At 51.2% G+C, this 15,244-nt stretch overlaps 1 protein-coding gene across 1 annotated transcript in view; it reads left to right on the top strand.

Moving 5' to 3' along the window:
• cntfr (ciliary neurotrophic factor receptor) overlaps positions 1-15,244 on the top strand; it is a 663,571-nt gene that overhangs the window by 235,645 nt on the left and 412,682 nt on the right. Inside the window, exon 2 of the mRNA XM_065007697.1 lies at positions 10,669-10,750. Within this exon, the coding sequence (XP_064863769.1) occupies positions 10,669-10,750 (82 nt within the window). The remainder of the gene's footprint in view (positions 1-10,668; positions 10,751-15,244) is intronic.

The following is a 15,244-nucleotide window of genomic DNA, read 5'->3' as shown; positions in this document are numbered from 1 at the left end:
GTCTCCACCACCCACCCTGTCTCCACCACCCACCCAGTCTCCACCAGCTAGCCTCCACCACCCAACCTCCACCACCCACCCAGTCTCCACCACCCACCTTGTCTCCACCACCCACCCAGTCTCCACCACCCACCCAGTCTCCACCAGCTAGCCTCCACCACCCAACCTCCACCACCCACCCAGCCTCCACCCAGCCAGCCTCCACCACCCAACCTCCACCACCCACCCAGCCTCCCCCACCCAGCCACCTCCACCCACCCACCCACCCGGCCAGCCTCCTCCACCCACCGAGCCAGCCAGCCAGCCAGCCTCCTCCACCCACCAGCCTCCACCCACCCAGCCAGCCAGCCTCCTCCACCCACCCACCCAGCCAGCCTCCTCCAACCACCCAGCCTCCACCCACCCAGCCAGCCTCCTCCACCCACCGAGCCAGCCAGCTTCCTCCACCCACCCACCCAGCCAGCTTCCTCCACCCACCCACCCACCCAGCCTCCACCACCCACCCAGCCAGCCTCCACCACCCAGCCTCCACAACCCACTCACCAAGCCACCCACCCGCCCACCCAGCCAGCCTCCTCCACCCAGCCAGTCTCCACCCAGCCAGCCTCCTCCACCCACCCGGCCTAAACCACCCACCCACCCAGCCAGCCTCCTCCACCCACCCATCCAGCCTCCTGCACCCACTCAGCCTCCACCACCCACCCAGCCAGCCTCCTCCACCCACCCAGCTAGCCAGCCTCCTCCAACCACCCAGCCTCCACCACCCACCCACCCAGCCAGCCTCCTCCACCCACCCAGCCAGCCTCCACCACCCACCCATCCACCACAGTCTCCACCACCCCCATCCAGCCTCCTCCACCCACCCAGCCAGCCTCCTCCACCCACCCACCCATCCTCCACCACCCACCACCCACCATCCAGCCTTTACCACCCACCCACCCAGCCTCCACCCAGTCTCCACCACCCACCCAGCCAGCCTCCTCCACCCACCCACCCAGCCAGCCTCCACCACCAACTCAGCCAACCTCCTCCACCCACCCAGCCTAAACCACCCACCCAGCCAGCCTCCTCCACCCACCCACCCAGCCAGCCTCCACCACCAACTCAGCCAACCTCCTCCACCCACCCAGCCAGCCTCCACCACCCAGCCAGCCAGCCTCCTCCACCCACCCAGCCAGCCTCCTCCACCCACCCAGCCAGCCTCTTCCACCCACCGAGCCAGCCAGCCTCCTCCACCCACCGAGCCAGCCAGCTCCTCCACCCACCCACCCAGCCAGCCTCCTCCAACCACCCAGCCTCCACCCACCCAGGCTCCACCCACCCAGCCAGCCTCCTCCACCCACCGAGCCAGCCAGCTTCCTCCACCCACCCACCCAGCCAGCTTCCACCCAGCCTCCACCCACCCAGGCTCCACCCACCCAGCCAGCCTCCTCCACCCACCGAGCCAGCCAGCTTCCTCCACCCACCCACCCAGCCAGCTTCCACCACCCACCCAGCCAGCCAGCTTCCTCCACCCACCCACCCAGCCAGCCTCCTCCACCCAGCCAGTCTCCACCCAGCCAGCCTCCTCCACCCAGCCAGCTTCCTCCACCACCCACTCAGCCTCCATCAACCACCCAGCCAGCCTCCACCACCCACCCACCCAGCTAGCCAGCCTCCTCCACCCACCCAGCCTCCTCCACCCACCGAGCCAGCCAGCCTCCTCCACCCACCCACCCAGCCAGCCTCCTCCAACCACCCAGCCTCCACCCACCCAGGCTCCACCCACCCAGCCAGCCTCCTCCACCCACCGAGCCAGCCAGCTTCCTCCACCCACCCAGCCTCCACCACCCACCCACCCTGCCAGCCTCTTCCACCCACCGAGCCAGCCAGCCTCCTCCACCCACTCAGCCAGCCTTCTCCAACCACCCAGCCTCCACACACCCAGGCTCCACCCACCCAGCCAGCCTCCTCCACCCACCGAGCCAGCCAGCCTCCTCCACCCACCCAGCCAGCCTCCTCCACCCACCCAGCCTCCACCACCCACCCACCCAGCCAGCCTCTTCCACCCACCCAGCCTCCACCCAGTCTCCACCACCCACCCAGCCAGCCTCCTCCACCCACCCACCCAGCCAGCTTCCACCACCAACTCAGCCAACCTCCTCCACCCACCCAGCCTAAACCACCCACCCAGCCAGCCTCCTCCACCCACTCAGCCTCCACCACCCAACCAGCCAGCCTCCACCACCCACCCAGCCAGCCTCCACCACCCAGCTAGCCAGCCTCCTCCACCCACCCAGCCTCCACCACCCACCCACCCAGCCAGCCTCTTCCACCCACCGAGCCAGCCAGCCTCCTCCACCCACCCAGCCAGCCTCCTCCACCCACCCAGCCTCCACCACCCACCCACCCAGCCAGCCTCTTCCACCCACCGAGCCAGCCAGCCTCCTCCACCCACCCAGCCAGCCTTCTCCAACCACCCAGCCTCCACCCACCCAGGCTCCACCCACCGAGCCAGCCAGCCTCCTCCACCCACCCACCCAGCCAGCCTCCAGCACCCACCCACCCAGCCAGCTTCCTCCACCCACCCACCCACCCAGCCTCCACCACCCACCCAGCCAGTCTCCACCACCCAGCCTCCACAACCCACCCACCAAGCCACCCACCCGCCCACCCAGCCAGTCTCCACCCACCCAGCCAGCCAGCCTCCTCCACCCAGCCAGCTTCCTCCAGCCAGTTTCCTCCACCCAGCCAGCCAGCCTCCTCCACCCAGCCAGTCTCCACCCAGCCAGCCTCCTCCACCCAGCCAGCTTCCTCCACCCACCCAGCCTCCACCACCCACCCACCCAGCCAGCCTCCACCACCCAGCCTCCACAACCCACCCACCAAGCCACCAACCCACCCACCCAGCCAGCCTCCTCCACACAGCCAGTCTCCACCCAGCCAGCCTCCTCCACCCAGCCAGCTTCCTCCACCCACCCAGCCTCCACCACCCACCCACCCAGCCAGCTTCCTCCACCCACCCACCCAACCTCCACCACCCACCCACCCAGCCGTCTCCACCACCCAGCCTCCACAACCCACCCACCAAGCCACCAACCCACCCACCCAGCCAGCCTCCTCCACCCAGCCAGTCTCCACCCAGCCAGCCAGCTTCCTCCACCCAGCCAGCCTCTTCCACCCAGCCAGCTTCCTCCAGCCAGTTTCCTCCAACCAGCCAGCTTCCTCCACCCAGCCGGCCTCCACCACCCACCCAGCCTCCTCCACCCAGCCAGCTTCCTCCACCCACCCAGCCTCCACCACCCAGCCAGCTTCCTCCACCCAGCCAGCCTCCACCACCCACCCAGCCTCCTCCACCCAGCCAGCTTCCTCCACCCACCCAGCCTCCTCCACCCAGCCAGCTTCCTCCACCCACCCAGCCTCCACCACCCAGCCAGCTTCCTCCACCCAGCCAGCCTCCACCACCCACCCAGCCTCCTCCACCCAGCCAGCTTCCTCCACCCACCCAGCCTCCTCCACCCAGCCAGCTTCCTCCACCCAGCCAGCTTCCTCCACCCATCCAGCCTCCTCCACCCATCCAGCCTCCACCACCCAGACAGTCTCCACCCAGCCAGCCACCGAGCCTCCTCCACCCACCCAGCCTCCTCCACCCAACCAGTCTCCACCTAGCCCCCTCCACCCAGCCAGCCCCCTCCACCCAGCCAGTCTCCACCCAGCCAGCCTCCTCCACCCACCCAGCCTCCTCCACCCAACCAGTCTCCACCCAGCCCCCTCCACCCACCCAGCCTCCTCCACCCAGCCTCCACCACTATTTACATAGTCTATAGTAGCAGTCCCTAGACTCCACTATGACATCATTTACATGTTCTATAGTAGCAGTCCCTAGACTCCACTATGACATCATTTACATTCTCTATAGTAGCAGTCCCTAGACTCCACTATGATATCATTTACATGTTCTATAGTAGCAGTCCCTAGACTCCACTATGACATAATTTACATTCTCTATAGTAGCAGTCCCTAGACTCCACTATGACATCATTTACATGTTCTATAGTAGCAGTCCCTAGACTCCACTATGACATCATTTACATGTTCTATAGTAGCAGTCCCTAGACTCCACTATGACATCATTTACATGTTCTATAGTAGCAGTCCCTAGACTCCACTATGACATCATTTACATTCTCTATAGTAGCAGTCCCTAGACTCCACTATGATATCATTTACATGTTCTATAGTAGCAGTCCCTAGACTCACTATGACATCATTTACATTCTCTATAGTAGCAGTCCCTAGACTCCACTATGACATCATTTACATGTTCTATAGTAGCAGTCCCTAGACTCCACTATGACATCATTTACATTCTCTATAGTAGCAGTCCCTAGACTCCACTATGACATCATTTACATGTTCTATAGTAGCAGTCCCTAGACTCCACTATGACATCATTTACATTCTCTATAGTAGCAGTCCCTAGACTCCACTATGACATCATTTACATTCTCTATAGTAGCAGTCCCTAGACTCCACTATGACATCATTTACATGTTCTATAGTAGCAGTCCCTAGACTCCACTATGACATCATTTACATTCTCTATAGTAGCAGTCCCTAGACTCCACTATGACATCATTTACATTCTCTATAGTAGCAGTCCCTAGACTCCACTATGACATCATTTACATTCTCTATAGTAGCAGTCCCTAGACTCCACTATGACATCATTTACATTCTCTATAGTAGCAGTCCCTAGACTCCACTATGACATCATTTACATTCTCTATAGTAGCAGTCCCTAGACTCCACTATGACATCATTTACATGGTCTTTAGAGCATCATTATTCACTTTTTGTCAAGGGAAAGCCAGCATGTATAGCCAAGTGCCATCCACATGTATAGCTTAAAAATGTATAGCCTTTGTAATCAATAGTGAAACCTGGGTCCTGAGTGATTGATTAGATAGTTAGTGTCTCAGCACTGGGAAGCTGTTTAATTATGGGACAGAGGAAAATAAATGGCACTCCGGTCAGATCTCACTCCGGTCAGATCTCACTCCGGTCGGATCTCACTCCGGTCGGATCTCACGGATCTCACTCCGGTCGGATCTCACTCCGGTCGGATCTCACTCCGGTCAGACTCCGGTTATGAACAGAGATGACTAGCCTAGTTAAATAAAGGTTACATTAAAACATATATTCAGAATATTGGAGTGTTCTGTCAGTTGAACACTAATCAGACTATTGGAGTGTTCTGTCAGTTGAACACTAATCAGACTATTGGAGTGTTCTGTCAGTTGAACACTAATCAGACTATTGGAGTGTTCTGTCAGTTGAACACTAATCAGACTATTGGAGTGGTCTGTCAGTTGAACACTAATCAGACTATTGGAGTGTTCTGTCAGTTGAAGACTAATCAGACTATTGGAGTGTTCTGTCAGTTGAACACTAATCAGACTATTGGAGTGGTCTGTCAGTTGAACACTAATCAGACTATTGGAGTGTTCTGTCAGTTGAAGACTAATCAGACTATTGGAGTGTTCTGTCAGTTGAACACTAATCAGACTATTGGAGTGTTCTGTCAGTTGAACACTAATCAGACTATTGGAGTGTTCTGTCAGTTGAACACTAATCAGACTATTGGAGTGTTCTGTCAGTTGAAGACTAATCAGACTATTGGAGTGTTCTGTCAGTTGAACACTAATCAGACTATTGGAGTGTTCTGTCAGTTGAACACTAATCAGACTATTGGGGTGTTCTGTCAGTTGAAGACTAATCAGACTATTGGAGTGTTCTGTCAGTTGAACACTAATCAGACTATTGGAGTGTTCTGTCAGTTGAACACTAATCAGACTATTGGGGTGTTCTGTCAGTTGAAGACTAATCAGACTATTGGGGTGTTCTGTCAGTTGAAGACTGGGTCAGTTCCAGGGTCAGTTCCAGGGTCAGTGTCAGGGTCAGTACAAGGGTCAGTGCCAGGGTCAGTTCCAGGGTCAGTTCCAGGGTCAGTGGCAGGGTCAGGGTCAGTGCCAGGGTCACGGTCAGTTTCAGCGTCAGATCCAGGGTCTGTGGCAGGTTCAGTTCCAGGGTCAGTGCCAGGGTCAGTTCCAGGGTCACGGTCAGTTCCAGTGTCAGGGTCATGGTCAGTTCCAGGGTCAGTTCCAGGGTCAGTTCCAGGGTCAGGGTCAGGGGTCCGTTCCAGAGTCAGTGGCAGGGTCACGGTCAGTTCCAGGGTCAGTTCCAGGGTCAGTGCCAGGGGTCCGTTCCAGGGTCAGTTCCAGGGTCAGTGCCAGGGGTCCGTTCCAAGGTCAGTTCCAGGGTCAGTGCCAGGGGTCAGTTCCAGTGTCAGTGGCAGGGTCACGTTCAGTTCCAGGGTCAGTTCCAGGGTCAGTGCCAGGGGTCAGTTCCAGGGTCAGTTCCAGGGGTCAGTTCCAGGGTCAGTTCCAGGGTCAGTGAGACTGGAGATGTAGGGCTGGTGGATGTATGTGGGTGTAGAACGCTTTCAGAGGAATATGTAAACAGACTGTATGGAGAGATGTATACAAATACTGTTATTTGACTGGACTTCATAACACATCCCTACAGCTGTAGTGTGTCCCAAATGGCACAATTTCCCCACTTCTTTGACCAGGGCCCATAGGGGATAGGTGGCGGTTTGGAATGCAGCTTTCCTGGCTGGAGTTGGTAGCAGTTCCTAATGCTCAGCCAAACATCCCGAACTGTAGCTACCACATGAGAGCCTGCCTTCCGTACGGGAACAGTCAGACACATCCATCTCCTCTCACAGAGTGTTATTTCTATCAGTTGAAGACAGGCAGCATAAACCTGTGTTTGTCTTCCAGATGGGCGGGAGCGGGATAAAACTGGGCTGTCAGTGAAATATTCCTCCCTTCCTCTCCTCCTCTCATCCTTCTATTCTGTGATGCATCATACCAAAACATATCCCTGCACAATTCAATGGGATTTCCAATTTAAATGCAAATTTCCACTGGACTTCACAAAGAGAAGCAGGAAACCATTCAATACAGCAATGAATTATACATTTTAATTAACCAGCCAACACGCCTATTCAGCTTCTAGGAGAAATAAGAAATGAATTAATAAATATGAGGTCCTAAATGTGTGGATAAGAAGGAGGATTCTGAGGCTGAGTGGGGATGCTGAGAGCCAGAGGCCACCATTAAGTAAAATATTCTCAGCTGCCACATATCTAGAGTATTGTTCCTGCTTTGATGGGCTAAATACCACTTCTAGACTGACAGAGGGAGAGAGAGAAGCAGACAGAATGTGTCCTAAATTACATCCTATTTCTTATATAGAGCCTTATGGGCTCTGGTCTAAAGTAGTGCACCATATAGAGAATAGGGTTCCATAGGGCTTGTGTCTAAAGTAGTGCACTATATAGGGAATAGGGTTCCATAGGGCTCTGGTCTAAAGTAGTGCACTATATAGGGAATAGGGTTCCATAGGGCTCTGGTGTAAAGTAGTGCACTATAAAGGGAATAGGGCTCCATAGGGATCTGGTCTAAAGTAGTGCACTATATAGGGAATAGGGTTCCACAGGGCTCTGGTCTAAAGTAGTGCACTATATAGGGAATAGGGTTCTATAGGGCTCTGGTCTAAAGTAGTGCACTATATAGGGAATAGGGTTCCACAGGGCTCTGGTCTAAAGTAGTGCACTATATAGGGAATAGGGCTCCATAGGGATCTGGTCTAAAGTAGTGCACTATATAGGGAATAGGGCTCCATAGGGATCTGGTCTAAAGTAGTGCACTATATAGGGAATAGGGTGCCATTTGGGATGCATGTTGCCATCAATCTCTTCTGAATGGAAATTAAATCCCTTATATTTCAAATAATTCCAAAACCCAGTTCTGGTTCAAACAACCTTGTGGAAGATCCTGAATGAAATCCTTCTGAGACTCCGCACCGTCATGGTGATTGACACCTCGTATTTATTTCATCTTTACAGAATTAGAAAGCGAATGACGGGGTGAAATTAAAACTGCATCCCCAGTCAGCTCTATCCAATCCACATCTACCCTGTTTGCCTGGCTCTGTCCAAAAGGGAACCCTATTCCCTATATAGTGTACTACTTTAGACCAGAGCCCTATGGAACCCTATTCCCTATGTAGTGCACTACTTTAGACCAGAGCCCTATGGAACCCTATTCCCTATATAGTGCACTACTTTAGACCAGAGCCCTATAGAACCCTATTCCCTATATAGTGCACTACTTTAGACCAGAGCCCTATGGAACCCTATTCCCTATATTGTCCACTACTTTAGACCAGAGCCCTATAGAACCCTATTCCCTATATTGTCCACTACTTTAGACCAGAGAGAGCCCTATAGAACCCTATTCCCTATATAGTGCACTACTTTAGACCAGAGCCAATAGTGCACTATATAGGGAATAGGGTGGCATTTGGGATACAACCCTAAGGTAGAACTGGTCAGATCGTTATAGAAACAGGAAGTAGAAAGGCCGAACTCCTGGTCTGTTTCAAATGACTTTGTAGTCAAATTGAGCAGAGTAACACTCTCTTCTTCTGCAGACTGGATGAGGTCCTAATGAGTGCAGTATTATGGAGAGTGGGAAATGGAAGCAGTTTGAATCACCTTCGTACCTTGCAAAAGCATTGAACTTGAGAATACATTTCCTGTGATTTTAAATCCTCTACCCGTCTCCATTAATGTTGTCTTTACATAAACAGCTGAGAAACTTTGGGGATTTCAAGTGCAATCAGAATCAGGGTTGGGGTCATTCCATTTCAATTTCTGTCAATTCAGAAAGATAACCAAACTCCTATTCAAGTAATAATGTGTCCTCGTTGAAAAGCATTGGAGAGAATTGGAATTTCAGTGTACTTCTTGGAATGACTGAAAATCAAATGGAATTGAGCCCAACCCTGACCAGACTAATGTTCCCATTTCACTGCACATCTTTCCATTGTGTTCACACTGCTTCGTTTTGTTCTGCTGTCAGACATGGTAGCAAAGGGTTTGTGCTGCTCTTTGGCTCCAGGTCTGATATGGACCGTCTCGGTGTTATAGCTTCCGTTCCTCATTGTAATGATTAAACAAACCAACTAAAAGGCAGACTAACTAAATGGAGCACAAAGATATATACACACAAAACATACAAACATATATACACACAAAACATACGAACATATATACACACAAAACATACAAACATATATACACACAAAACATACAAACATATATACACACAAAACATACGAACATATATACACACACAACATACAAACATATATACACACAAAACATACAAACATATATACACACGAAACATACAAACATATATACACACGAAACATACAAACATATATACACACGAAACATACAAACATATATACACACGAAACATACAAACATATATACACACGAAACATACAAACATATATACACACAAAACATACAAACATATATACACACAAAACATACAAACATATATACACACAAAACATACAAACATATATACACACAAAATCTTTCCCTCAGCCATTACATGCGGAAACGGTCAGAAAAGTTGGGGGACTGGGGCACAGTGAGTGTGACGTTTGTTTAATATATATATATATATATATATATATATATATATATATAAAGTAGAATAATATTCTCAAATCTTTGGTGTTGTTTTAGACTTGAAATGGTTATTTAATATTGTAAACCCTCCCACCAGTTCTAAAAGCAACCAGATTGATAGTCCAAACTTTGATCTTGCTTCAATGGGAGATCTCATGAAAGGAGCGGTTGATGTTACTACTCCTTTAAAAAGCATCAATGGGACATCTCATGAAAGGAAGAGAACAGTAGGAATGTGTCTTTATGAAGAGACAGGAACTGTTATGAAATAGCTGAGTCTAACAAAATAGCCAGTCATTTGTGTAAGTGCTGTGCTTGTTGAATGTCCTTCTCTATAAGCGTGTTGAATGTCCTTCCCTATAAGCGTGTTGAATGTCCTTCTCTATAAGCGTGTTGAATGTCCTTCCCTATAAGCGTGTTGAAAGTCTGTTGTCAACTTGTTTACTGTAGAATAGCATTGTATTTGGTCAGTTAACTAAGGGTTGGTGACGGGCTGATTGGTGGGCTATTTGAGCCAGTAAATGGGGCTTTACTATTCTTAGGTAGTGGAATGACTTTAGCTTCCCTCCAGGCCTGAGGGGGCACACATTCTAGTAGAGACAATATAATCCACTATTATCTTCAGTCATTTTCCATCCAAGGTGTCAGACCACGGTGGCTTGTCATTGTTGATAGACATCAATCATTTGTTCACATCTTCCACAATGAAATGGAAAAGGTGAACAAATGAATTCAAAATTACAATTATTGTCTTTCATAATTTCATCAAATATAATTGGAGGTGAAGTGCCAGCGTTTGTTGAAGGCATGTCACGCCTAAGTTTGCTTAGCCCTGTAATCATGTAGAGTGTTAGCCCTGAGAGAAAATGAGAGAAGCAAAGAGAGAGAAAGAGAGAGAAAGAGAGAGACAGAGAGAGAGAGAGAGAGAGAGAGAGAGAGAGAAGCACGGATAGAGAGGTAGTGCCAGATTGTGCAAGGCAGAGAGAGTTTAAAGATAGAGTGAGTGATTGAAAGGGGGCGATAGAGATCGAGAGAGAGACTGACATTCTCCTCTGTGTCTATTTCTCTAGATGGCCAACACCGTAACGTCGCTGTGCTGTGTGGTGCTAGCTGCCGTGGTGGTGGCGTACGCTCAGAGACGCAGCCAAACAGGTAAGACCCAACGTTGTAATACGACAACCCTCCGCTCCTCTCCCACCCCTCGTACTGTGTTCTATGTTCTACTGTGTGCTCAGAGCCTGCTCTCTCTCTGCCACCTGACCATGGAGACTTGGTGGGAGATGCATCCGTCTCTCTCTCTCTCTCTCTCTCTCTCTCTCCTCTCTCTCCTTCTCTCTCTCTCTCTCTCTCTCTCCCTCCCTCTCTCTCTCTCTCTCTCTCTCTCTCTCTCTCTCTCTCTCTCTCTCTCTCTCTCTCTCTCTCTCTCTCTCTCTCTCTCTCTCTCTCTCTCTCTCTCTCTCTCTCTCTCTCTCTCTCTCTCTCTCTCTCTCCCTCTCTCTCCCTCTCTCTCTCTCTCTCTCTCTCTCTCTCTCTCTCTCTCTCTCTCTCTCTCTCTCTCTCTCTCTCTCTCTCTCTCTCTCTCTCTCTCTCTCTCTCTCTCTCTCTCTCTCTCTCTCTCTCTCTCTCTCTCTCTCTCTCTCTCTCTCTCTCTCTCTCTCTCTCTCTCTCCCTCTCTCATGCCTCTGTGCACTCTCAGGTTGTGGTGGTGTTTGTGTCAGGAGCTGAGAGCAGAGATAACTAGAGGTAACAAAGTGAGAGGGCGACAGACATACCGTGCTGAGTTGTCTCTCACCTGTCTCTCTGCGTACACCTCTTCTCCCTCTCTTCTCCTCCTTCACAGCCCTCACTCATTCTACACCTCCTCCACACCCAAAAGTAGTGCACTATATAGGGAATATGGTACTATTAGGGAGGTAGCCTTTAATTTTTCCAGTCACAGATATAACCCACTTTAACATAGAACAGCAATACAAGGAGATGGAGATCTATAATATCTATAGCTAAAGTGCATTCGTAAAGTATGCAGACCGCTAGACTTTTTCACGTTTTGTTTTCGTTACAGCCTTATTTTAATAAATACCCTGATCAATCTACACACAATACCCCAGAATGACAAAGCAGAAAATACAGAAGTACTTTATTTACCTTGACCCTTTGCTATGAGACTCAAAATTGAGCTCTGGTGCATCCTCTTTCCATTGATCATCCTTGAGATGTTACTACAATTTGATTGGAAACACATTTAACATTCAGTTGATACTTTCTATTTCCTGTCCAGTCACATGGTCTATCACATTAGATGTTATTTCTACTTCCTGTCCAGTCATATGGTCTATCACATTAGATGTTCTTTCTATTTCCTGTCCAGTCATATGGTCTATCACATTAGATGTTCTTTCTATTTCCTGTCCAGTCATATGGTCTATCACCTTAGATGTTATTTCTATTTCCTGTCCAGTCATATGGTCTCTCTCATTAGATGTTCTGTCTATTTCCTGTCCAGTCATATGGTCTATCACATTAGATGGTCTGTCTATTTCCTGTCCAGTCATATGGTCTATCACATTAGATGTTCTGTCTATTTCCTGTCCAGTCATATGGTCTATCACATTAGATGTTGTTCCTATTTCCTGTCCAGTCACATGGTCTATCACATTAGATGTTTTTTCTATTTCCTGTCCAGTCACATGGTCTATCACATTAGATGTTCTTTATATTTCCTGTCCAGTCACATAGTCAATCACGTTTGATTTTCTTTTAATTTTTTCTTGAAGGTGGATTTACTTTTTGCCTGAGAAGTATGGATTGGTAAAGAGATCCATTCAGCTATGGCTCTATATAAAACTGTAAACTTCAGCGATTTGTCCTTGGCTTGGGTTGACTTAGTTACATTTACATTACATTTAAGTCATTTAGCAGACGCTCTTATCCAGAGCGACTTACAAATTGGTGCATTCACCTTATGACCTCCAGTGGAACAGTAGTGCATCTAAGTCTTTTCAGGGGGAGGGGGGGTGAGAGGGATTACTTTATCCTATCCTAGGTATTCCTTAAAGAGGTGGGGTTTCAGGTGTCTCCGGAAGGTGGTGATTGACTCCGCTGTCCTGGCGTCGTGAGGGAGTTTGTTCCACCATTGGGGGGCCAGAGCAGCGAACAGTTTTGACTGGGCTGAGCGGGAACTGTACTTCCTCAGTGGTAGGGAGGCGAGCAGGCCAGAGGTGGATGAACGCAGTGCCCTTGTTTGGGTGTAGGGCCTGATCAGAGCCTGGAGGTACTGAGGTGCCGTTCCCCTCACAGCTCCGTAGGCAAGCACCATGGTCTTGTAGCGGATGCGAGCTTCAACTGGAAGCCAGTGGAGGGAGCGGAGGAGCGGGGTGACGTGAGAGAACTTGGGAAGGTTGAACACCAGACGGGCTGCGGCGTTCTGGATGAGTTGTAGGGTTTAATGGCACAGGCAGGGAGCCCAGCCAACAGCGAGTTGCAGTAATCCAGACGAGAGATGACAAGTGCCTGGATTAGGACCTGCGCCGCTTCCTGTGTGAGGCAGGGTCGATACTCTGCGGATGTTGTAGAGCATGAACCTACAGGAACGGGCCACCGCCTTGATGTTAGTTGAGAACGACAGGGTGTTGTCCAGGATCACGCCAAGGTTCTTAGCGCTCTGGGAGGAGGACACAATGGAGTTGTCAACCGTGATGGCGAGATCATGGAACGGGCAGTCCTTCCCCGGGAGGAAGAGCAGCTCCGTCTTGCCGAGGTTCAGCTTGAGGTGGTGATCCGTCATCCACACGGATATGTCTGCCAGACATGCAGAGATGCGATTCGCCACCTGGTCATCAGAAGGGGGAAAGGAGAAGATTAATTGTGTGTCGTCTGCATAGCAATGATAGGAGAGACCATGTGAGGTTATGACAGAGCCAAGGGACTTGGTGTATAGCGAGAATAGGAGAGGGCCTAGAACAGAGCCCTGGGGGACACCAGTGGTGAGAGCACGTGGTGTGGAGACGGATTCTCGCCACGCCACCTGGTAGGAGCGACCTGTCAGGTAGGACGCAATCCAAGCGTGGGCCGCGCCGGAGATGCCCAACTCGGAGAGGGTGGAGAGGAGGATCTGATGGTTCACAGTATCGAAGGCAGCCGATAGGTCTAGAAGGATGAGAGCAGAGGAGAGAGAGTTAGCTTTAGCAGTGCGGAGCGCCTCCGTGATACAGAGAAGAGCAGTCTCAGTTGAATGACTAGTCTTGAAACCTGACTGATTTGGATCAAGAAGGTCATTCTGAGAGAGATAGCGGGAGAGCTGGCCAAGGACGGCACGTTCAAGAGTTTTGGAGAGAAAAGAAAGAAGGGATACTGGTCTGTAGTTGTTGACATCGGAGGGATCGAGTGTAGGTTTTTTCAGAAGGGTGCAACTCTCGCTCTCTTGAAGACGGAAGGGACGTAGCCAGCGGTCAGGGATGAGTTGATGAGCGAGGTGAGGTAAGGGAGGAGGTCTCCGGAAATGGTCTGGAGAAGAGAGGAGGGGATAGGGTCAAGCGGGCAGGTTGTAGGGCGGCCGGCCGTCACAAGACGCGAGATTTCATCTGGAGAGAGAGGGGAGAAAGAGGTCAGAGCACAGGGTAGGGCAGTGTGAGCAGAACCAGCGGTGTCGTTTGACTTAGCAAACGAGGATCGGATGTCGTCGACCTTCTTTTCAAAATGGTTGACGAAGTCATCTGCAGAGAGGGAGGAGGGGGGAGGGGGAGGAGGATTCAGGAGGGAGGAGAAGGTTGCAAAGAGCTTCCTAGGGTTAGAGGCAGATGCTTGGAATTTAGAGTGGTAGAAAGTGGCTTTAGCAGCAGAGAGCGAAGAGGAAAATGTAGAGAGGAGGGAGTGAAAGGATGTCAGGTCCGCAGGGAGGCGAGTTTTCCTCCATTTCCGCTCGGCTGCCCGGAGCCCTGTTCTGTGAGCTCGCAATGAGTCGTCGAGCCACGGAGCGGGAGGGGAGGACCGAGCCGGCCTGGAGGATAGGGGACATAGAGAGTCAAAGGATGCAGAAAGGGAGGAGAGGAGGGTTGAGGAGGCAGAATCAGGAGATAGGTTGGAGAAGGTTTGAGCAGAGGGAAGAGATGATAGGATGGAAGAGGAGAGAGTAGCGGGGGAGAGAGAGCGAAGGTTGGGACGGCGCGATACCATCCGAGTAGGGGCAGTGTGGGAAGTGTTGGATGAGAGCGAGAGGGAAAAGGATACAAGGTAGTGGTCGGAGACTTGGAGGGGAGTTGCAACGAGGTTAGTGGAAGAACAGCATCTAGTAAAGATGAGGTCGAGCGTATTTCCTGCCTTGTGAGTAGGGGGAAGGTGAGAGGGTGAGGTCAAAAGAGGAGAGGAGTGGAAAGAAGGAGGCAGAGAGGAATGAGTCAAAGGTAGGCGTGGGGAGGTTAAAGTCGCCCAGAACTGTGAGAGGTGAGCCGTCCTCAGGAAAGGAGCTTATCAAGGCATCAAGCTCATTGATGAACTCTCCGAGGGAACCTGGAGGGCGATAAATTATAAGGATGTTAAGCTTGAAAGGGCTGGTAACTGTGACAGCATGGAATTCAAAGGAGGCGATAGACAGATGGGTAAGGGGAGAAAGAGGATGACCACTTGGGAGAGATGAGGATCCCGGTGCCA

Source organism: Oncorhynchus nerka, linkage group LG22 (assembly GCF_034236695.1).
Source record: "Oncorhynchus nerka isolate Pitt River linkage group LG22, Oner_Uvic_2.0, whole genome shotgun sequence".
Taxonomy (NCBI): Eukaryota; Metazoa; Chordata; class Actinopteri; order Salmoniformes; family Salmonidae; genus Oncorhynchus; species Oncorhynchus nerka.
This window is presented reverse-complemented; position numbering and strand designations above follow the sequence as displayed.